The sequence below is a fragment of the Trachypithecus francoisi genome, unplaced genomic scaffold, assembly GCF_009764315.1.
Source record: "Trachypithecus francoisi isolate TF-2019V2 unplaced genomic scaffold, Tfra_2.0 Lachesis_group3, whole genome shotgun sequence".
Taxonomy (NCBI): domain Eukaryota; kingdom Metazoa; phylum Chordata; class Mammalia; order Primates; family Cercopithecidae; genus Trachypithecus; species Trachypithecus francoisi.
In genome coordinates, this window is record NW_022681468.1 from 99,849,862 (window position 1) to 99,870,738 (window position 20,877).

General features: G+C 51.7%; 2 protein-coding genes and 1 non-coding gene across 9 annotated transcripts in view; 1 reads left to right on the plus strand and 2 right to left on the minus strand.

Moving 5' to 3' along the window:
• Positions 1-1,454: 1,454 nt before the first annotated feature.
• On the minus strand, positions 1,455-1,527 carry TRNAR-UCG. The gene has a single exon. It is a non-coding gene; the product is annotated as a tRNA-Arg (tRNA).
• Positions 1,528-1,776: 249 nt separating this feature from the next.
• POLG (DNA polymerase gamma, catalytic subunit) lies at positions 1,777-20,261 on the plus strand. Of its 4 annotated transcripts, none has more exons than XM_033189065.1 (23): positions 1,777-1,928; positions 2,687-3,486; positions 6,279-6,474; positions 7,756-7,923; positions 8,034-8,180; positions 8,330-8,409; positions 9,530-9,712; positions 9,816-9,967; positions 10,142-10,268; positions 11,193-11,429; positions 12,668-12,788; positions 12,996-13,082; positions 13,387-13,494; positions 13,952-14,112; positions 14,836-14,889; positions 14,994-15,111; positions 15,613-15,748; positions 15,865-16,111; positions 17,243-17,365; positions 17,494-17,662; positions 17,858-18,066; positions 19,044-19,204; positions 19,750-20,248. In XM_033189065.1, exons 2-23 carry the CDS (start codon positions 2,846-2,848, stop codon positions 19,824-19,826), a joined length of 3,702 nt encoding a protein of 1,233 aa, XP_033044956.1. In that variant the 5' UTR covers positions 1,777-1,928; positions 2,687-2,845; the 3' UTR covers positions 19,827-20,248. The 4 variants fall into 4 exon arrangements, with proteins under 4 accessions (XP_033044956.1, XP_033044957.1, XP_033044958.1 ...); XM_033189066.1 differs by having other exon boundaries at positions 1,777-1,916; XM_033189064.1 differs by lacking the exon at positions 1,777-1,928 and having other exon boundaries at positions 2,746-3,486; positions 9,509-9,712; positions 19,750-20,261.
• FANCI (FA complementation group I) overlaps positions 19,448-20,877 on the minus strand; it is a 92,896-nt gene continuing 91,466 nt past the window's right edge. For 3 of the 4 annotated variants that reach the window (XM_033189061.1, XM_033189062.1, XM_033189060.1), the window contains one exon: positions 19,448-20,180. In XM_033189061.1, coding sequence (XP_033044952.1) covers positions 20,118-20,180 — 63 coding nt within the window. In that variant the 3' untranslated portion in view covers positions 19,448-20,117. The remainder of the gene's footprint in view (positions 20,181-20,877) is intronic. The other variant, XM_033189063.1, reaches the window with a different exon arrangement.

The window sequence follows — 20,877 nt, forward strand, 5'->3', positions numbered from 1 at the left end:
TTATATGGAAGAATAGTGTTTTTAAGCACATAAAACATGCAGGATTACAAAGAACATCAAAGGTATTGAAATATTAGGACAAATAGGTAAACTTATTAACTAACAGGATCTAGCGGCAGTCTAGTAACCACCGTTATTTTGAAGTACAGATGAGTGCAAACAAATTTTGAAAAACCTGCAGCACCTGTAATGCGTTATGAAAATATCTGTGGTCGCTAGAGGGGACAAAGTCACAGGCACTGTTAATACCACGGTGGCTGATAGCCTGTGCTCATAATTGGCGGCAATGCCAAATATCAGTAGGCCGTTAGAAGAAACAAGATGAAAATGTTTTCCCTGTTCAGGGACTCCCTTATTTAAGCTGAGAGCCTCTCCTTCCAGTATTTTGTAAAAGTCAACCGTTATGTGAAAAAAAAAAAAAAAGAGAGATGAATTTCTGATTGTGGTTTTTTTTTTTTGGCAAAACAAAAAACCGCAAACATTAAAACACTGTGTATATTAAGTACATCTAGAAAAGTGGATGCAAAATATTTCATATTTAAATAGAAGGGACTAGAGCTCAATGCTGCTTGGCTCGGGGCTTCTCTCTACCTCTCCAGGTGGTGGGAGCAGGTGAGGGTCGGCATCAGCCCGCAGGAGGACTGTTTCCCTGCACCCTACTGCTGAAAAACGCCAAGGTCAATTTCTCAAATCCGTTCACGGTGTCCTGGGATCCACGCTGGACGGTGGCGGCCGACTTTCAGCTTGACCTGAATTTTATTCCTAATCAGCTGTGTGATCTCGGCTGATCCTAAACGTCTCCGAGCCTCCCTTTCATCTGTGCAGCTGGGCCTCCAGACCCCAACCCTCAGGCGGTAGTTAATCACGTAGACCTTGTTCTGCGTGCACTTTGCCACAGTTCACCAACCATCGAGTGCTGAGAGTTGTTGAAGCACCTGGAGCAACAGAAGACGGATGCGGAGACCGGAAACAGCTGGGGAGGGGGACAAGGTCCAGCCGCGCTGTGGGCTGGAGGCTAGCATCTGCCGGAACCTTCAGGTTCAACGGAAGGCAACATTTTTACCCATCAGAATTACTCAGGACGAGGAGGCGAGGAGGCAGCAGGGGATGGGCGAGTGAGGGAGCCTCGCTTATGGCTGCGAGCCCCAACTCTTGGAAACCATCAACTGAGTATAAATTGAGATTTACTGTATAGGATGCCCCGCCCTCTCCACTTTCCTCCACCTGCGGCGGGGTGTGAGAGACCTGGCACAGTTTTAGAAGCTTGCCTCCGCTGAGACAGGTAGGCGGGCAATCTCGCAGGGACTTGTGGGCGGGAGTGGTTACTTCCGCGGATCTTCGCGTTCCACACATCTTTGAATTGCGGTAAGAATCGGCGGCGACTACATTCAGAGAGTCTCAATCCTTCGTTCCTGAAGGGGAACAAACTAAAAGTTAGTTGTAATACCATCCTACGACCGCGGCAGGACTCGAACCTGCAATCTTCTGATCCGAAGTCAGACGCCTTATCCATTAGGCCACGCGGCCATCTCGTTGTTACTGCTTCTTGAGCAACTCATAAAAATGTTACCTCCGCCCACCGGCTAGCTCGGGACCAACCCACCTGCTCCTTGAGAGGGGGAGGTTGGCCTTTAGTTCGCAGTGTTCCGCAGGGAGAGCCCACCCAGAAGTCCCCTTTCTCCCCCCGCGGGCGGATCGCACCATTGGCGGCCCTCCTATTGGTCGCGCTGGGAGTCTCCCGCTTGCCTGTCGGGTAGCAGCGGGACCTAGTCGGGTGCGGACGGGAAGTTGCTGCTGCCAGCGAAGCGGACTGGCCGGGTGGAGGCCACACGCCACCCCGAGGCTGCGTAGGCCGCGCGTAGGGGGACGCCGCGCCGTGGGCCTGGGGTCTGGGGAACCGCAGACCGGGAAGCACCGTGCGGACCGAGGTTTCCGGCGGGTTCGGCGGCGGGGAGGCCGGGTCGCTGAGCGGCGGCGCGGCCCCTCCCTCTCCAGTCAGGGAGCTAGGCCCGGAGCAGGGCGGCGGCTCGTCCCAGGGCGCGCCGCGGCGCCTCTGCCGGGCGCAGGCAGGCGGCGGGGCTCACGGGGGTGGCCGCCCACGCCCGCTGCAGGACGCCCTCGGCCGGCTGGGCCGTGGTCTAGGTGTGGGTGGAGGTCCCAGGGGACGGCGGCCCACCTTACGGGTTCGAATCCGGGTTCTGGCACCTCTCGACGCTAGGCTCTCGGGCCACGCCGGTCGCGGTAATGGCAGCCACCATTTGCTTGCCAAGAGCAGGGCCGCAAGACGTAGGCGCCCTGTGTGCTCCGGACAGCGGCCCCGTGTGACAGGCAGAATCTGTAATCCCATTTTACAGAATAGGATATCAGGGCCTAAGGAGCGTTGCCCAAGGTCACACAGCTCGAGAGAGCCAGAAGCGGGGTTCAAAGCCGCGTCGCCCTTCCGCAGATACTGCTCTCTTACTCGCTGCCCTCGGCTTCCCCACGTGGGTCCACTGACGAAGCTGCGTGGACCCCGGTGTCCCCAGGAGGGGTATTGACGTTTCCCAAGTTTTGAGGCTTAACAGAAAATGCAACTGAAGCGCCTGGCACGTGCTGGGGACGCAGTAAATGCTCAAGGAATGGTGACTATGAATACACGTTTTACATGTATGGTAAAATAACGCTTTATATCATCTGTCTCCTTTAGGATTTGGGGTGGAAGGCAGGCATGGTCAAACCCATTTCACTGACAGGAGAGCAGAGACAGGACGTGTCTCTCTCCACGTCTTCTAGCCAGTAAAAGCAGCCAAGCTGGAGTCCAAAGCCAGGTGTTCTGACTCCCAGCGTGGGGGTCCCTGCACCAACCATGAGCCGCCTGCTCTGGAGGAAGTTGGCCGGCGCCACCGTCGTGCCAGGGCCGGTTCCAGCTCCGGGGCGCTGGGTCTCCAGCTCCGTCCCCGCGTCCGACCCCAGCGACGGGCGGCGGCGGCAGCAGCAGCAGCAGCAGCAGCTGCAGCAGCAGCCGCAAGTGCCATCCTCGGAGGACGGGCAGCTGCGGCACAACCCATTGCACATCCAGATGCTCTCGAAAGGGCTGCACGAGCAAATCTTCGGGCAAGGAGGGGAGATACCCGGCGAGGCCGCGGTGCGCCGCAGCGTCGAACACCTGCAGAAGCACGGGCTCTGGGGGCAGCCAGCGGCGCCCTTGCCCGACGTGGAGCTGCGCCTGCCGCCCCTCTACGGGGACAACTTGGACCAGCACTTCCGCCTCCTGGCCCAGAAGCAGAGCCTGCCCTACCTGGAGGCGGCCAACTCGCTGTTGCAGGCCCAGCTGCCCCCGCAGCCCTCGGGTTGGGCCTGGGCGGAGGGCTGGACCCGGTACGGCCCCGAGGGGGAGGCCGTACCCGTGGCCATCCCCGAGGAGCGGGCCCTGGTGTTCGACGTGGAGGTCTGCTTGGCAGAGGGAACTTGCCCCACATTGGCGGTGGCCATATCCCCCTCGGCCTGGTAAGTAGGGGCAGGGTTGGGGACATAAGCAGGCATGGGGGCCCAGCTTAATAGTTTGTTTCAGTGAACATTTACTGAGGTCCTGTTATGTGCTGGGTGCTCACGTAGGGAGCACTGATGTGGTGAATTAGGACTAGACCCCTGTTTATGTGGGACTCACTTTCTGGTGGGTAGATCACAGGCAGTAAGCAAATACCCAAGTAAATGTCAGGCGGTAAAGGCCATGCGGAGAATCACAGTAAAGCGCTGTAGATGAGACCTGTGGGAGGCCACTTAAGATCACCATGATTTGGTGCCTTTACCCCTCCCCTAATGGCGTCATGAGAAGTTAGTCTGAAAAGTCATTTGAACGGTGTTTCTATTTGGGGAGCTATTAATTATTTTGGGCAGTAGAAAGCTCCCTTTTGTGGGACTGTCCCAGGCAGTATAGGACATTAGTATCCCCGGCCTTTCCCATAAACGCCAGACCAACACCCCCCGCCCCGCTGCCCCCGCCGCCAACGTTTCCACATGCCCCCTTGAGGCGGCATCTGGTTGACCAACCCTAGTTGAGAAACATTGCTTCCTTCCCCCAGCCTTCCAAGCAGGCATTTTGGTCCCAAACAAGTATATCCAATCTCTTTTCTTTTTAAATAACTTTCTAAGTGCTACCCAAGTTTCTTTTTCAAACAATGATGGCAGTACTGTTTCTCCCCTTTTTTTATTCTTCATTCCAGGATTAAAATACTATTTACAACCTTAATGCTTTCAGGCATGGCCAGCAAAAAAGTTGGCAGTTTCTTTATTCCTATTGGAAGCTACATCTTTGTAAAGAAAGCTGCGAAATGTTAAATATGCAGTTGAAAATGGTGAAAACATGGCTAAATAGATAAGGTAGGCATTAATGGCTGAAAAGAGCAAAACTAGATGATTCTGCATTGATTGAGTTCCAGTTACAATGAGAATCACACTACTTAGAATATGTAACTCGATGGTCAAAGTAAAGGGGAATACCAGCCATCATTTGGAAGGATAGAGTAGGCTTTGGTGGCTGAAAGAAAATTAGGAAATCAGTGACAAGAAAGATTTGTTTTTTGATCTGTTGGTCATTTTTGGCCAAGTTACTTCAAGTCCGCTTTTCTCTTCCTCCTCTTTTCTCTCCTTTTACCTCTCCTTTCCCTCCCTGTCCTTCCCTCTCTGCCCTCATTCTCATTCCATTCTTGCCAGTGGTACTCAGGGCATTGGCCTGATGGCAGAAGTCATTGTTAAGGCCTGGGCTTATGCTGGGACCTTCCTCCTAGGAGTCTGAGTGGTGGGTGGAGGTGGGTGCCACATGGTGCCCTAATAGCGGTCCACTTTGAACCTGGGCATGCCCCCGCCCCTTAACTGAGTAACATTAGGTACCTGACCATCCCACAGTTTACAATGGGAGGAGAAGCCTTCGTCAGCTCTGGGCCTGCCACGGGGCAGCTTCTTCCCAAAGGCTGTTGGTAAGGGCTTTGGCCATCAGGCTAGAGGGACATCACTCCGGCCATCAACATTTATCTGAGATTCACAGTAAAACTAGTATTAATGGCATAGATCCCTACTCATCTTAAATTAGGCTTTCTTCTTTTTAATCACTAGTTTATAATGAGATGGCTTCATGCACAGCTGCAGAGCTGCATCTTGACACCAGTGTGGCTTTTTATCGTAACCAAAGTCCCTGTTATCACCATGGCCTCAACTATTTGGCATTCTTTAGCCTTTTTGTCTGTGTTGTAAGGGCTTTGACATGCTAAATTAAAAGGTGGGGGGGATTTCTTTTAGTCCCTTGGCTTATTTTCACCATTTAGAGTATGAGTTAGATTTTGTCAGGTTTAAACCTAGGACCCTCTTGCTTTCTCTTTGAAAGAAATTAATTTTATATGTGTTGAATCTGTTGAGGCAGATACTCCCTCTTCCATTCCATAAAGGTTGCAAGGAGCTCCTTCTCTGTAGTGTTGTCCACACATGGCCTCGTCACTCACTTTGATGCTGAGTGGGCCTTGACTGTTGAGAATAATCTGTGGCTTGCAACAGGCATTTCTTCAGTGGCCATTCCCCTACACCTAGCCTTGTGGATCTTGAGCAAACTGCAGCCTTTTACTGAATCAGGGTCAGGCCCCCAACAGGCCGCACTCATCCCCTATCCTCCCACCCCCACCTTATCACGTGCACATACATTTTCTCATTCTGGCACTTTCCCTGGTCTCTCACTGAGGGTGAGATTCTCCAAGGTGTGTGACTTGTTCTTTGTCCCCCCGGAATCTTTTCAGCCGTGAGATGATTCATCCTGTACATGTGTGCAGTATTTGTCTTTTTTTTTTTTTTTTTGCCAGTTCAATTAAAAAAAAATCTCCACTTTCGGTTCTGTTACTGTGTTATCTCCTTTACTAGCACTTTGAACAGTAGTTGGTTTGTGACTATAGACACAAGAGGTTGATAATGTTCATAAAACCTCAGAGCTAGATGTAGACTTAGTGAACACTGGGTCTAGCAAACACCTTGATGGCCCAGGCTGTAATATAATACCTGCATGTAGGTCTAATAGCCCAAAAGTTCCATTTTTATGTGCAGAAGTTTAAAGAAGCTTTTGTAGCTCTTGCCCACCAGCATACACACCCACCCTGCTACACCTGACCTGTAGCTGAGTTAGGAGCACCCTTTGGTCTCACTTGTGTCCCCAGCTGCCAATACGCCATCTGGCATGTAGTGGTAGGTGTGCAATGGGTGTTGTGGAGTGGAAGTTTAATGTCTCCATGGTGAACCTGCATGCCTCTCGCCTCCCTCAGGTATTCCTGGTGCAGCCGGCGGCTGGTGGAAGAGCGTTACTCTTGGACCAGCCAGCTGTCGCCGGCTGACCTCATCCCCCTGGAGGTCCCTGCCAGTGCCAGCAGCCCCACCCAGAGAGATTGGCAGGAGCAGTTAGTGGTGGGGCACAATGTTTCCTTTGACCGAGCTCATATCAGGGAGCAGTACCTGATCCAGGTAAGGTTCCTGGGGCCAGCTACAGGTTCTGGCATGGGATGGGCCAGGAGCCCTAATCTCAGTGGTTAGGGAAGGCACTGCTTTCCTGGCAAGTGTCTCTATTGCCTTTGCTGAAGCCACAGGCCCGTCTGTTGACCAGCTGTGCCTCTCGTCCCTGTGCCTAGCTGTTTATGTCCCCGGGAAAGCCTGGTATAGGACCTAAGTTGTCACAAAGTAATAATGGCCTTTATCTCTGTGGCATTTTAGAGCTTAGCATGGATCTTTTTTTTTTTTTTTTGAGACGGAGTCTCCCTCTGTCGCCCGGGCTGGAGTGCAGTGGCTGGATCTCAGCTCACTGCAAGCTCCGCCTCCCGGGTTTACGCCATTCTTCTGCCTCAGCCTCCCGAGTAGCTGGGACTACAGGCGCCTGCCACTTCGCCTGGCTAGTTTTTTGTATTTTTTAGTAGAGACGGGGTTTCACCATGTTAGCCAGGATGGTCTCGATCTCCTAACCTCGTGATCTGCCCGTCTCGGCCTCCCAAAGTGCTGGGATTACAGGCTTGAGCCACTGCGCCCAGCCTAGCATGGATCTTAAAGGTTTTGAGCCACAGCCTGGACTCACTTCCTGCCATAACCACTGATGACTACTATGAGGTCCTTAACATCTCTAAGTCTTAGTTTCCTTTTTTTAATAAAAAGGCAGAGATAACATAAATCTCATAGGATTAATAGGAGGGTTGGAACAATGCCTGCATGTCAAACACTCAGTACTCTGCCTGGTGTATAGTAGTGGCAATTCTTAATTTTATGAAGTGTTTTTTCATTGTATCTTCACAGCAGCCCTAGGAGACAGGCCGGGCAGGGGAGAGCAACCTTAGCCTATAGCTGAGGGTGCTGAGGCTCAGACAGCCTTGTTGACGTGCCCAGGGCCACACAGCTTATGAGTGACAGGGTTGGGGCCAGACCAGATAGCCCTGAAGGCTTTGTTTTGGCCACTCTGTATCTACGTTGCTCGGAGCTATTGCTGGAAGCTGGGAAGGACTTGCACGTTGGGTTTGAGCCAGGCCTGCATCTTAAAGGGTGGCTAGGATTTGGGAAGGCAGGCCCCTTAAAGGTGATGGGGCAAGCATGAACAAACAAACATGAGGATTCTGTATTTTGTGCTGGAGGCTGTGTGCTGGGAGGGGAAGCTGTTTGAGGAGCTGAGGTGGGGCTGGAGGTCCATACCACTAAGCAATGGTGGGCTGGCCCCACAGTTGCAGCCTCCCTCCTTCCCTTTCCTTTCCTTCTCCTCCTCCTCAGGGTTCCCGCATGCGTTTCCTGGACACCATGAGCATGCACATGGCCATCTCAGGGCTAAGTAGCTTCCAGCGCAGTCTGTGGATAGCAGCCAAGCAGGGCAAGCACAAGGTCCAGGGCCCCACAAAGCAAGGCCAGAAGTCCCAGAGGAAAGCCAGAAGAGGCCCAGCGGTGAGAGCACACTGCCAGTGGGCAGGAGCCTAGTGCTTGGGACCCCCCTCACCAGCCCGTCTGACCCGAGGCCAAGCTGATCTGCCATGTCCCTTGCTCTGGTTCCCCAGATCTCATCCTGGGACTGGCTGGACATCAGCAGTGTCAACAGTCTAGCAGAGGTGCACAGACTTTATGTAGGGGGGCCTCCCTTAAAGAAGGAGCCTCGAGAACTGTTCGTGAAGGGTACCATGAAGGACATTCGCGAGAACTTCCAGGTATGGTGCTAGAGGGGGCTCTCGGGAGATGGGCTGTGGCACACCCCTAGCTGCGCTTGGGGAGATACAACTGCCAGGCCTGACCCTGAGACCTGGTGGTGGTAATGGGATGGCTGCCCACCTTGCGCCTTCCTGTCACCTTGTGCCAGGACCTGATGCAGTACTGTGCCCAGGACGTGTGGGCCACCCATGAGGTTTTCCAGGAGCAGCTACCGCTCTTCTTGGAGAGGTGAGGGGGAGCCCATGTGGGAATCTTTGGGGGTCAGTGTGTTCCTGGTACCTGGGCCTGCTGTAATCAGGTGGCGCTGGTTCTGTCTCAGGTTGGGGACCTTAGCTTTTCTAGGCTGAAAGAATGGAGCCCTTCTGTCCAGTGGTGTCCATCTGGGCCCTGGACTCTGTATTTCTACAGAAGCCCTGGAAGGGAGGGTCATGGAGTTGTGCTTGTGTTTCATGTGCATGGTCCTGGTTTACTATGCACCTTCTCTGAACTAGATCCTTAACCAAGGGCTTCATGTACATCATGCTTATGTTTATTAATGAGTCCGTCTTATGAAGTGACCCTTGTGTAGCTGAAAATTCAGGTATATTTGTACCAAAGATACTGAAAGAAGAAGGAGGGGAAGAAAATGTGGCTAGAACTTTTGACCCAAAGCTTAACTACTAATAGCTTACTGTTGGCTAGAAGCTTTACTGATAACGTAATATATATTTTGTATGTTGTATGTATTATATGTTGTATTCTTAAAGTAAGCGAGAGAAAAGAAAATGTATTAAGAAAATCATGAGGAGAAAATGTGTTTACTATTCATTAGGTGGAAGTGGATCATCATAAAGATCTCTGTCCTTCACGTTGAGTAGGCTGAGGAGGAGAAGGAGGAGGGGGGTTGGGCTTGCTGTCTCGGGTGGCTAAGGCAGAAGAAAGTAAGTGTGTAAGTGAACTTGCACGATGCAGACCTGTGTTGTTTAAAGGTCAACTGTATTTTACCACCCAAGTTTTGAGGTTCAGGCATGATGTTTTTCATGTATGGGATTATTAGCACAGTGCCTGGCACACAGTCATTACTCCATGTGTGGCAGCCATTTTCACTTTCGCCATCTATATTTCCCACATTACCCCTGAGGATGGGATGATACTGTTCCCATTTTATAGATGAAAGAACTGAGACTCCAAGAGATGGGGTTACTTACCCAGGGATGAGTAACAGTGAGCTGGGATTTAATGCCTTGTCTGACTTTTGAGCTGTGCCATGTCGGTGGCTTGGTTGAGGCTTGCTAAACCAGCTCAGGGATTGGGCCAAAGTCTTGCCTCCTGTGGTCATTTATGGCAGCTGCTGGTGTTTGCCTCCAAGGTGTCCCCACCCAGTGACTCTGGCTGGCATGCTGGAGATGGGTGTCTCCTACCTGCCTGTCAACCAGAACTGGGAGCGTTACCTGGCAGAGGCACAGGGCACTTATGAGGAGCTCCAGCGGGAGATGAAGAAGTCGTTGATGGACCTGGCCAACGACGCCTGCCAGCTGCTCTCAGGAGAGAGGTAGCCAGGCCTTGGGTGGGCAGGATCTAGGCAGGGGACTGGCAGGTGGGTGGTCTAGCCTTTGGCTTAGCCTTAGCCCTGCCCTAGTGGACTAACTCTGTAGGTACAAAGAAGACCCCTGGCTCTGGGACCTGGAGTGGGACCTGCAAGAATTTAAGCAGAAGAAAGCTAAGAAGGTGAAGAAGGAGCCAGCCACAGCCAGCAAGTTGCCCATCGAGGGGGCTGGGGCCCCTGGTGATCCCATGGATCAGGAAGGTGGGGAGCATGGGCAGGAGGTAGAGGTAGGGTAGGGGTTGTCGCTGGGAAGGTCCTGTGATTGAAGGGGTCCTTGGAAAGGGTTGCTCCAGCCTTTTGGAGATGAGCGGGTGGGAGCAGGTCTTACTGAGAGTTCCTTCTCCTGCTCCTGATTGTCTTCCCCCACCCTCACAGACCTCGGCCCCCGCAGTGAGGAGGAGGAGTTTCAACAAGATGTCATGGCCCGCGCCTGCTTGCAGAAGCTGAAGGGGACCACAGAGCTCCTGCCCAAGCGGCCCCAGCACCTTCCTGGACACCCTGGGTGAGCCCAGCCCACCCCCAGCAGTGTATCTAGAGTCCACCCTTGCGCCATTCTCAGGACAGACCTGGTCTGGGTTCTGGCACAGAGGCATCATGCACATGTGTACTTGTTGACCTGCTGCCATTCATTCATACTGTCTTCCAGTCCTATTCTCATTTGCTCACTCTGGACTGGCTTACTGGACTCATTCAGCACTGTTCTGAGCACCTGCTGTGCACTGGCCCGTGGCAGCCACTGGGTGTACAGACTGGAGCATAGCTCCTCCTTTCCAGTAGTTCCTTTTTTTCTAGGAGAAGCCAGGCATGTAGACCAGCTAGTACAGCTAGTGTCCATAGGTAGTTCTGACTCTGCCTGGAGAAATAAATCAAGAAGCTTTCCTTGAGAAGGTGCCCTTTCCTTTGAGCCTTATAGGGTGGCAGAGATGAGAAAAAGGGCAGCCAGGGTGAGCAGCAGGGTGCCAACTTTGCACTTGCATGACCCTGAGAGCAAGTGTCCTGAGTGCCTTCCTAGCTTCACCCTGGGCTCAACTCTGGTGAACAGCCTGCAAGAGAGCACCCAGAAGGACTGGTGTTTCTCTCGAGGAGTGGGGAGGGCAGATGTGCTCCCTTCTCTGGTCAGGTACACTGGATGAAATGGAGCTTGGGAAGGAGCCCTGCCCTGGGCCAGGGTATGCTTTTGTGTCCTGGCTTCTGACTAGTGCAGTGGGATTGACTTAGTGTCTTTGCTTTTGAAATATTCTTCTAGAGGATTCCATGGGGGTCCTGGCTAAAGCATCCCAGAGGAGGGGATGGTGGCTGTAGGCTGGGGTCACCAGAAAGCCCCAGGGCTTTGGAGGGTGGGTGGGGCATATTGTGGGAGAGAGAACCTTCCCCCCAACAACTGCCCTTACCATTGTGACACTGCTGTCTTCCTGGTGGGACATAGATGGTACCGGAAGCTCTGTCCCCGGCTAGACGACCCTGCATGGACCCCAGGCCCCAGCCTCCTCAGCCTGCAGATGCGGGTCACACCTAAACTCATGGCACTGACCTGGGATGGCTTCCCTCTGCACTACTCAGAGCGTCATGGCTGGGGCTACCTGGTGCCTGGGCGACGGGACAACCTGGCCAAGTTCCCGACAGGTACCACCCTGGAATCAGCTGGGGTGGTCTGCCCCTACAGGTAAGGCTCAGGCCCAGGGGAGGAAGGGGCTGGAGCCTAGGGACCCCTTCCCCTCAGGCTAGTGGAAAGTGTTTGGGTTCAAGAGTCTGGGTTCAGAAGAAGGGAAAACACACACAAAAAGGCGTCTGGGTTCACGTTTTTTTTTTTTTTTTTTTTTTTTTTGAGATGGAGTCTCGCTCTGTCGCCTGGGTTGGAGTGCAGTGGCCGGATCTCAGCTCACTGCAAGCTCCGCCTCCCGGGTTCACGCCATTCTCCTGCCTCAGCCTCCCGAGTAGCTGGGACTACAGGCGCCCGCCACCTCGCCCGGCTAGTGTTTTGTATTTTTTTTTAGTAGAGACGGGGTTTCACCGTGTTAGCCAGGATGGTCTCGATCTCCTGACCTTGTGATCCGCCCGTCTCGGCCTCCCAAAGTGCTGGGATTACAGGCTTGAGCCACTGTGCCCGGCCTCACGTTTTTTTTTTTTCCATGGCTACCCTTACCCTCTGGATCTCAGAGGCCCTGGGAGGGAGTACGTTGAGATGTTCAGAGTAGGGAGGACTAAAGGCCTTCCTCTTGGGCCGGGCAGCACAGCTGCCTTCACAGGAACATGCAGAGGGCTGTTATAAGTAGCAGGGAGATGGGCTTTTTAAAAAATGTATATATAATTTGAGTGATAATTGTGGGCCAAGCAGTGCTTCCCTCATTTGTTCCCAAGGAGCCCCATGAGCTAGAATGGTTATCCCCATGTTGTAGTTGACAAAGGCTCTGTTGACTTGTTTAAGATCACAGAACCTGAGCTTTAGACAAGCAGGTGTTGGGGAGAAACTTACAGTGGCCCAGAATTACGAGTCCTGGCTTTTCAAGGCAGCCTGAGTCTCTTGCAGGGCCTTGGGACAAAAGGGGTAAGACTGGCCTTGCTCCTTTGAGCCCAAGGGTAGGTGAGCTGGCAAGAGCCAGCCTGCAGCTGGGCCCTGGGTCCTGTCCTCTTGCTGTGCTCTCAGAACTTCTCTTGAGTTCTATAGTGTAAGAGGAACTTGGATTTGAGTGAGACAAGGCCTCAAACCCCAGCCTGCTGCCAGAGTGCTGTCATTTTTAGTTTGTCAATCCCTGTCTAAAACCCGGGGAAAGTGCTGTCTGGTTCTGCCTCAGAGCTGATTCTGAGGACTAAACAAAGGGAATTGTGGAAGGCACCAGCAAGCTGCCTGGCCCACAGTGGGCATATGGTAATCAGAGGCTGCTGCTGCTGTTCTCTGCCCAGAGCCATCGAGTCCCTGTACAGGAAGCACTGTCTCGAACAGGGGAAGCAGCAGCTAACGCCCCAGGAGGCCGACCTGGCTGAGGAGTTCCTGCTCACTGACAATAGTGCCATATGGCAAACGGTGAGGGCCGGCTCTGAACCTGAGCTTTGGGGAGGGGAAGTCTCTGTGTTCCACCCAGGGAAGGAGCAGCCTTTTTGGGTGGGAGGCTGGCACTGGTAGCTTACCCCAGACTGACCTGCGGTGTCTGAGTACCACGCAGGGAGGGGCTGGTGGATTGGGACCTACCCAGTCCCATGCTTCACTCTCTTGGTCCTTGGACCACTCCAGGTAGAAGAACTGGATTACTTAGAAGTGGAGGCTGAGGCCAAGGTGGAGAACTTGGGAGCTGCAGTGCCAGGTCAACCGCTGGCTCTGGTGAGCAGTGCACCTGCCCAGGGGTTCTCTGGGTGGGTGCTGGGTGGAATGGGCTTCCTCTTGCCCATGTAGTTCTTCCCAGCCAGAGTTCCCTAGGTCTTAGGGGGGTTGGAGATGCCACCCTGTCCCTGGGAGGCCCCACACATGTTGGAGGACAAGGAGAAAGCCTGAGTGAGACCTCATGGCCATCTTGTCATTTCCCAGCTGATGACAGTTTCAGGCCCTTTTCCCACTTCCTACCCCCTGGCCCTTGCTGAATGTAGGTGCTGGTACAGGGCCTGATCTAGGTGTGTGGCTCCCACAGACTGGCCCTGGCAGCCCCAAGGACAGCCAGCCCAACTATCACCATGGCAATGGACCTTACAATGATGTGGATATCCCTGGCTGCTGGTTTTTCAAGCTGCCTCACAAGGTGTGTCCTGGGTTATGGCCTGTCCTGTGGTGTGTCCTTACTCTGCTCAAGGCCCACAGCAGGCCTTCAGAGTGACACACCTGAGACTATCCTTTTTGTGGGAATGACTAGTAGAGGGACAGAGTGTGATTTCAGGTACATACTGTCATGTCTCAGCTTTTGTTTTTCTAATGAAAGTCGGGTAGCAAGGGGCACATCTGGTACGTGATAGATTCTGCCGATTTGTCACTATGTGGGGAGCCAGGTTTGCTTGTGTCTGTGTCCTGGGGTCATGTGTGTGCGCATGTGTGTGCGCGCATGTTTGTGCGCATTTGTGCATGTGTGATGCAATCAGGGATTTGCCTCAGACTGCTGAGGTTCTGGGCTCAGTGTTGGGAGGAGTGCAGGTGCTCACATTGGTTCCCCACCCGGGGGTCTGCCACCTGCCTCCAGCCCCTGCTTCCTTTGCTGTATCCAGGATGGTAATAGCTGTAATGTGGGAAGCCCCTTTGCCAAGGACTTCCTGCCCAAGATGGAGGATGGCACCCTGCAGGCTGGCCCAGGAGGTGCCAGTGGGCCCCGTGCTCTGGAAATCAACAAAATGATTTCTTTCTGGAGGAACGCCCATAAACGTATCAGGTGGGCCACCATGGGAGGAGCCCTGGGACGCCTTTCCCCCCTCTTCCCACCCAGGGACCTCTGACTAACCCTGGATTCCCACAGAGGGCCAGCCTAGCTGTGGTCCAGAGGCCTGGCTACTTTTGGTCCTGGTGCCATGGACCTTGGGCAAGTCTTCCCCTCTAGCTTCAGTTTCCCTGTTAATGTAAAAAGAATGGTGCTGTAGGACCATGAGAGCCCTTCGTAGCTCCCAACAGAACCTCTTGGTGTAACTGCTGGAGCCATGGGATATGGCTGAGGACCATGGAGAGCTGGTGGCCTGTAAGCCTGTTGGGGGCTGGGAGCTGGGTCTTGTAGTCAGGAATGGCAAATGTATTCATCTTGAAGGCCATTTCCAAGGTGGTTGTGGCCACCAGCACACTCTGGTGAGCAGAGTGGGTTTTGGGATGGTGAAGTCTGCCTGTGTGTAGGAAGAGGCAGTGGTGGAAGGAGTGCCTCATGAATGCCCCCCAGAGAGGAGCAGGAGCTCACTCAGAGGCCTGGCCGGTTCCCAGATGGCTTATGCTCTTGACTGGTATATCACAGGGCCCCAGGCCTTGGCTGAGCCAGGGCTCACCTTGAGTCCAGTTAGTGAGGCTGGGTAGGAGTATAGCCGTCCAGGAGGTGGGCAGGTGAGGGCCATGGTGGGATGCGGGATAGATTCTGCTTCCCATGGCTGTGCTGAGCCTCACTTTGTCCCCACAGCTCCCAGATGGTGGTGTGGCTGCCCAGGTCAGCTCTGCCCCGTGCTGTGATCAGGTATGGTCTGCTGAGTGGTTGTAAGGATAGGAGAACTGAGGTGAAGTGGTAGGTCCTAGGGCCAAAGCAACTAAGACCCATTTCCTTCCCCTGCACCCTACCAGGCACCCCGACTATGATGAGGAAGGCCTCTATGGGGCCATCCTGCCCCAAGTGGTGACTGCCGGCACCATCACTCGCCGGGCTGTGGAGCCCACGTGGCTCACCGCCAGCAATGCCCGGGTATGTGTCATCTGCAGCTCTGGCCCCTGCTCTTCCTCTCCCAGGTCTGTAGAAACTCAGCTCTGAGGGCCTTTAGGTATTTAGCGAGGAGCATGAAAAGGATCCTGTGATGTGGGGTCAGGCAGGACTCTAGTTCACTGCCTGACCCAGATCTTGGAGTGGATGGAAGACAGGAAAATCTGGCTTCATGATTCCTGTCCACTCCTTCAGTAAATGTGTTCTGGGCACCTGCTCCTGGCCAATGACAGGCGTAATAGCTACAGCTCTCATGGAATTTAGATGGGACCATGTAGGTGAGGGGTCTGGCATAGCGCTAGGCATAGAGTAGATTCTTTACCTGTCACCCAATTGCTGATAGGTAGCTGTCTCTAGAACTATGGAGTTTGACCAGTGCTGTCTGGCATTCTCTAAAGCCATTCCCTTAGGAAAGGCTCTCAGTCAACTCTGGCTCCAGGAATAGGGTAGGAGGAGTCTCATTTGGGTATCTCACTCTTCCCACAGCCTGACCGAGTAGGCAGTGAGTTGAAAGCCATGGTGCAGGCCCCACCTGGCTACACCCTTGTAGGTGCTGATGTGGACTCTCAAGAGCTGTGGATTGCAGCTGTGCTTGGAGACGCCCACTTTGCCGGCATGCATGGTGAGCAGGAGCCGGGGTTGGGGCAGCCCAGCCCCTCAGGTAGCATATTGACAGTTCTGATGAACACTGGGCAGAATGTTCCTGAGTTTCTTTTCTTACTCCTGCTTATCTTCCAGGCTGCACAGCCTTTGGGTGGATGACACTGCAGGGCAGGAAGAACAGGGGCACTGATCTACACAGTAAGACAGCCACTACCGTGGGCATCAGCCGTGAACATGCCAAAGTCTTCAACTATGGCCGCATCTATGGGGCTGGGCAGCCCTTTGCTGAGCGCTTACTAATGCAGTTTAACCACCGGCTCACACAGCAGGAGGCAGCTGAGAAGGCCCAGCAGATGTACGCCGTCACCAAGGGCCTCCGCTGGTGAGGGTTCCTCTCCCATCCACTTTAACACCCAGGACCTGAAGCCTGCTTTACTGTCCTTTAGTACTCCCATCTGTTCTATCTCGTCCCCATTACTTGAACCCTCACCTAGCCCCTCTCCTTCCACAACTGTGTAACCTAGCTCTGGGATGATTTGTCCTGTTGTGACATTTGCTTGCTTTATAGTCAGCCTTAAACAGTTTTTCCTCATGGGAGTAAAGCTATACTTTTGGTTTACTATCACCAAGTGGTAGCATCTTGACAATTCTGATTATGCCGCATAATCAATAATATAGGGGTTGCAAACTCAGATGCCTACAGGGAATGAGAGCAAATGGAGTGGGTGGAAGACAGGAGTTGACAGGAGGGTGCTGTGGCAAACTGGAGCATGTAGGCTGATGTTGATACAGGAGAAAGCATTACCAGGCCTCCAGGTTACTTAGCCTAGCTCTCCAATTTGTTTCCTTTCATAGTAGTGCATACTGTGTGCTCAGGGCCTTAGCAGACTCGAGGGTTCCAAAAGTGTGAGGGAAGAGAGGTACAACTTCCTGAGGTACAATACATTGTCCACATTTAATTAGCTGGCTCATTGTGGAAACTTTCTTACGAACAACTAAAAGTTAAGTATGTGATAAATGATATAGTGGTTGATGACTGTAAATGCAGGAAAGGGGAGCTGAGTATCACCCAGTGGATAAAGTTGAGGTTGGGTAAGGCTCATACCGTGAGCAGCATGTGCTGGTGGAGGCAAGAAAGGTGGTGCCTCCTTGCTGCCTCCTGAATATAAGGCCCGTGTTGGTCATTGGGCAATTCAGTGTCTAAAGAAACAGGACAGTAGGAATAGTGGTTGCTCGTGTGCTGGAGTCTTTGTCCTTTATTGGGCTACCATGGGGTGGCCCAGGCTTTGGGGCTACAAAAGCCTGGGCTGCATCTCTTTCTAGCTCCGTGATCCTAGGCAAGGCACTTCGCCTCTCTGAGCCTGTTTCTTCCTCTGAATAAAAGCCTTTAGGAGACTGGCATGATGCCAGTGTTTTTGAAAGTTGAAGTGATGTGAACATTCCATGCCAAGGCACTAGGTGTGGCACAGGAAGCACTCCTGTGGAATGATGGTGATAACAACGCTGCCCCCAGGTATCGGCTGTCAGATGAGGGTGAGTGGCTGGTGAGGAAGTTGCACCTCCCAGTGGACAGGACTGAGGATGGCTGGATTTCCCTGCAGGATCTGCGCAAGGTCCAGAGAGAAACTGCAAGGAAGTAAGAACCTTCTTTGTGTTAAGGATGGAGGGAGGGGTCTGGGCTTGCCCCAGAAGAACTTGGATGCTTTGTTTTTCAGCTTTGAGATGCTGAAAGACAGAGTCTGCCCTCTGTTTCTGGTCCCTTAGGTCACACTGGAAGAAGTGGGAGGTGGTTGCTGAACGGGCATGGAAGGGGGGCACAGAGTCAGAAATGTTCAATAAGCTTGAGAGCATTGCTACGTCTGACATACCACGTACCCCGGTGCTGGGCTGCCGCATTAGCCGAGCCCTGGAGCCCTCGGCTGTCCAGGGAGAGGTATCTTGCTACCTTTGGAGCATAGGCAGAGGGGCCCCCGGGGAGGGCAGGGCAGAGGGCAGGGCACAGGCTCCCTGTGGACCTTACCAGTGTTCGTAGGTAGGGCCAGAGTGAAGCTTCTCTTGGGGCCTCTACCCTAGAGTTAATTGGTGTGTAGCATAGCCCCTCTCACCTGTGCCCACTTTCCCTCCCCAGTTTATGACCAGCCGTGTGAATTGGGTGGTACAGAGCTCTGCTGTTGACTACTTACACCTCATGCTTGTGGCCATGAAGTGGCTGTTTGAAGAGTTTGCCATAGATGGGCGCTTCTGCATCAGCATCCATGACGAAGTTCGCTACCTGGTGCGGGAGGAGGACCGCTACCGTGCTGCCCTGGCCCTGCAGATCACCAACCTCTTGACCAGGTATGCGGGGCCCATGGCCTCTAGCCTGGCCATGTGCTCCTATGTGGGGCTTTGGGTGAGCGCTTCTTGGGCCAGACTGGGCAGTTTTGAGTTTTCATTCCCCTAGAAGTGAATGTTTCACCTTCTTATTTCTAATTTTTAAAAAGTTATAATCCTAAAAAGACTAGCCTCAATTTTTTAAAAAAAGAGTTCTTGGGTTTGAAAATGTCAAATACCAAGACTGATCACTGAGGAAGCTGTGAGGTTAGGGGAATTATTCCAAAGGGTGGTACTCACACTTTTCTATTTTGAAAATCAAATGACAGAAGCCTTTTCTCATTTCATAGAAAATTGAGATGTTTTTCTTTCTCCCATAAATGTTTCCTTAAGTGCCAAAAGTTTGTTACTTGACTGCTAACAGAAAACATTGTTAATGGGGACACTCAAATATGATTTTTAAAAATATCTTATATATTTTATATATTGAGTTGTATTTTCTTGTAGTAAAATTCCTAGTTCTTATGGATGAATTAAATGATATTACCGTTCCATGTTGATCTGCCACTCAGAACCAGTTTGGGAACCATGATCTATCCTGATTATTGGGTAAATAAGAGATGTTTACAATATTCAACATTGTTCCCATTGCCCTCTTAATCATCTCCGGGGGGTTATGCTTAACAAAGCTAAAAGTCCTCATTTATGCTTCAAACTCTGGCCCAATTGGAAGTGATTTCGTATATTAATAAAGTGTACCAAACTGGAAAAAAAAAGTGTGTTGAGTCCATAATTGCATTTCAGTATCTCAGTGGGAGGTTAGGCTGCTGGATGGAAGACAGTGCTGGACCTTCACCTTTCTTGACTTAGCTAAGTGAACAGATGGGGTGTTGGACCAGGGGAAGCCCTGCTCTAAGGGGTGTGGGGTCATTGCTCCAGGAGTGATGCGTCTGTGTTCACAGGAGGGGCATGACTGTGAGGGGAGATTGGGTCTCTTTCAGGTGCATGTTTGCCTACAAGCTGGGTCTGAATGACTTGCCCCAGTCAGTCGCCTTTTTCAGTGCAGTTGATATTGACCGGTGCCTCAGGAAGGAAGTGACCATGGATTGTAAAACCCCTTCCAACCCAACTGGGATGGAAAGGAGATACGGGATTCCCCAGGGTGAGCACAACGCATTTGTTCCTCATTACAAATAGGATCTGAGGTGGACTAGCAAGTGGGTTTTGCAGAACAGGAAGCTTGGGGCCCCAGAGATCACCCTCTTGACTCATGGTATATTCTAGGCTAATTTCAGTTTATAAGGTGCCCTGTATCCACAGTGAATGTGACATGATGTTTCAAAAATGAACACAGCAGAGCTTCAAATATTCTGCCTGTACCTGTCCCCTACTTCAACCACAGCAGAAATGTTTAAAGAGGATTTATTCTATAGAGTGCATTCTTAGATGACAGAAAAACAAACTGTGCTTTAAATACCAAACAAGTAAATCAGAAAGCTTATTTTCTATTTAAAATGTATCTAAGACAGATTTATTTTATATAAAAAGAAAACAGACCCTCCTAACATGTAACATTACCATTCGTGACAATTGTTCTCAACCTTTCACTCTCCTTTTTTGACCTTAGCATTAAGCTCCTTTGCTCACTTCTGAGCTCTCAGTTACAGTTATTGAGGTGGCTCCTAACCAATTTGCACTATTTTTCAGGTGAAGCGCTGGATATTTACCAGATAATTGAACTCACCAAAGGCTCCTTGGAAAAACGAAGCCAGCCTGGACCATAGCACTGCCTGGAGGCTCTGTATTTGCTCCCATGGAGCTTATTCGGGGCGGTGCAGGCTCCCAAACTCAGGCTTTCAGCTGTGCTTTTTGCAAAAGGGCTTGCCTAAGGCCAGCCATTTTTCAGTAGCAGGACCTGCCAAGAAGATTCCTTCTAGCTGAAGGTGCAGTTGAATTCAGTGGGTTCAGAACCAAGATGCCAACATCGTTGTGGGCTGTAGGACAAGGGGCATTGTTGCTTGTTGGGTAAAAATGAAGCAGAAGCCCCAAAGTTCACATTAACTCAGGCATTTCATTTATTTTTTCCTTTTCTTCTTGGCTGGTTCTTTGTTCTGTTCACCATGCTCTGATGCAGTGCCCTAGAAGGGGAAAGAAGTAATGCTCTAACGTGATAAACCTGCTCCAAGGCAGTGGAAATAAAAAGAAGAAAAAAAAAAAAACTCTACTCTTCTCATCAAAACCTGTGTTACTCATGCTTTTCCCCCTTTCCCACTCACAGGAGGTAATTACGTTGAAGAAGAGGAAGGAGTCCTCCGAAGTGTAGAGTAAGGCAGTGCCACCTTCTCTTAGGACTTTTCCTATACTGAGGAAACTCATGGGACAAAATGATAGAGAAGAAGCTATTGGCATCAAAATGCTACATGACTCTCCTGAGTGCAGCTGCCAAGTGGGTAAAGGGAGTGGATGGGGCCAGGTACATTACACCCTGGAGTGTGATCATCTGAAGAATGCATGTTCAAAATTCTTGAGAAGTCAGAAATCCAGGGCATTTGTATATAAACTTCCAATTTTGAAATGGGAGTGGGCTACTGATTTGCTACGTATCAGACGAACCTAAGGTGAAAATTTTAGGTGCTAGAAGTAAGGAAACATTTGGTTCTGTTTCAAAGATGGTGCAGGGATGGGGATGTGGCACTGTCACTGGTAAGAGTAAAGGGAGAGGAACAAACCACAAGGGAAAAGGATAAGACACTGGCATGAATTGAAGAAAGAAGCCTTAACCCAAACTAATGAGTGGCCTTTGAATGAGGGCATGACTTGAGAAGTAAACTAGTT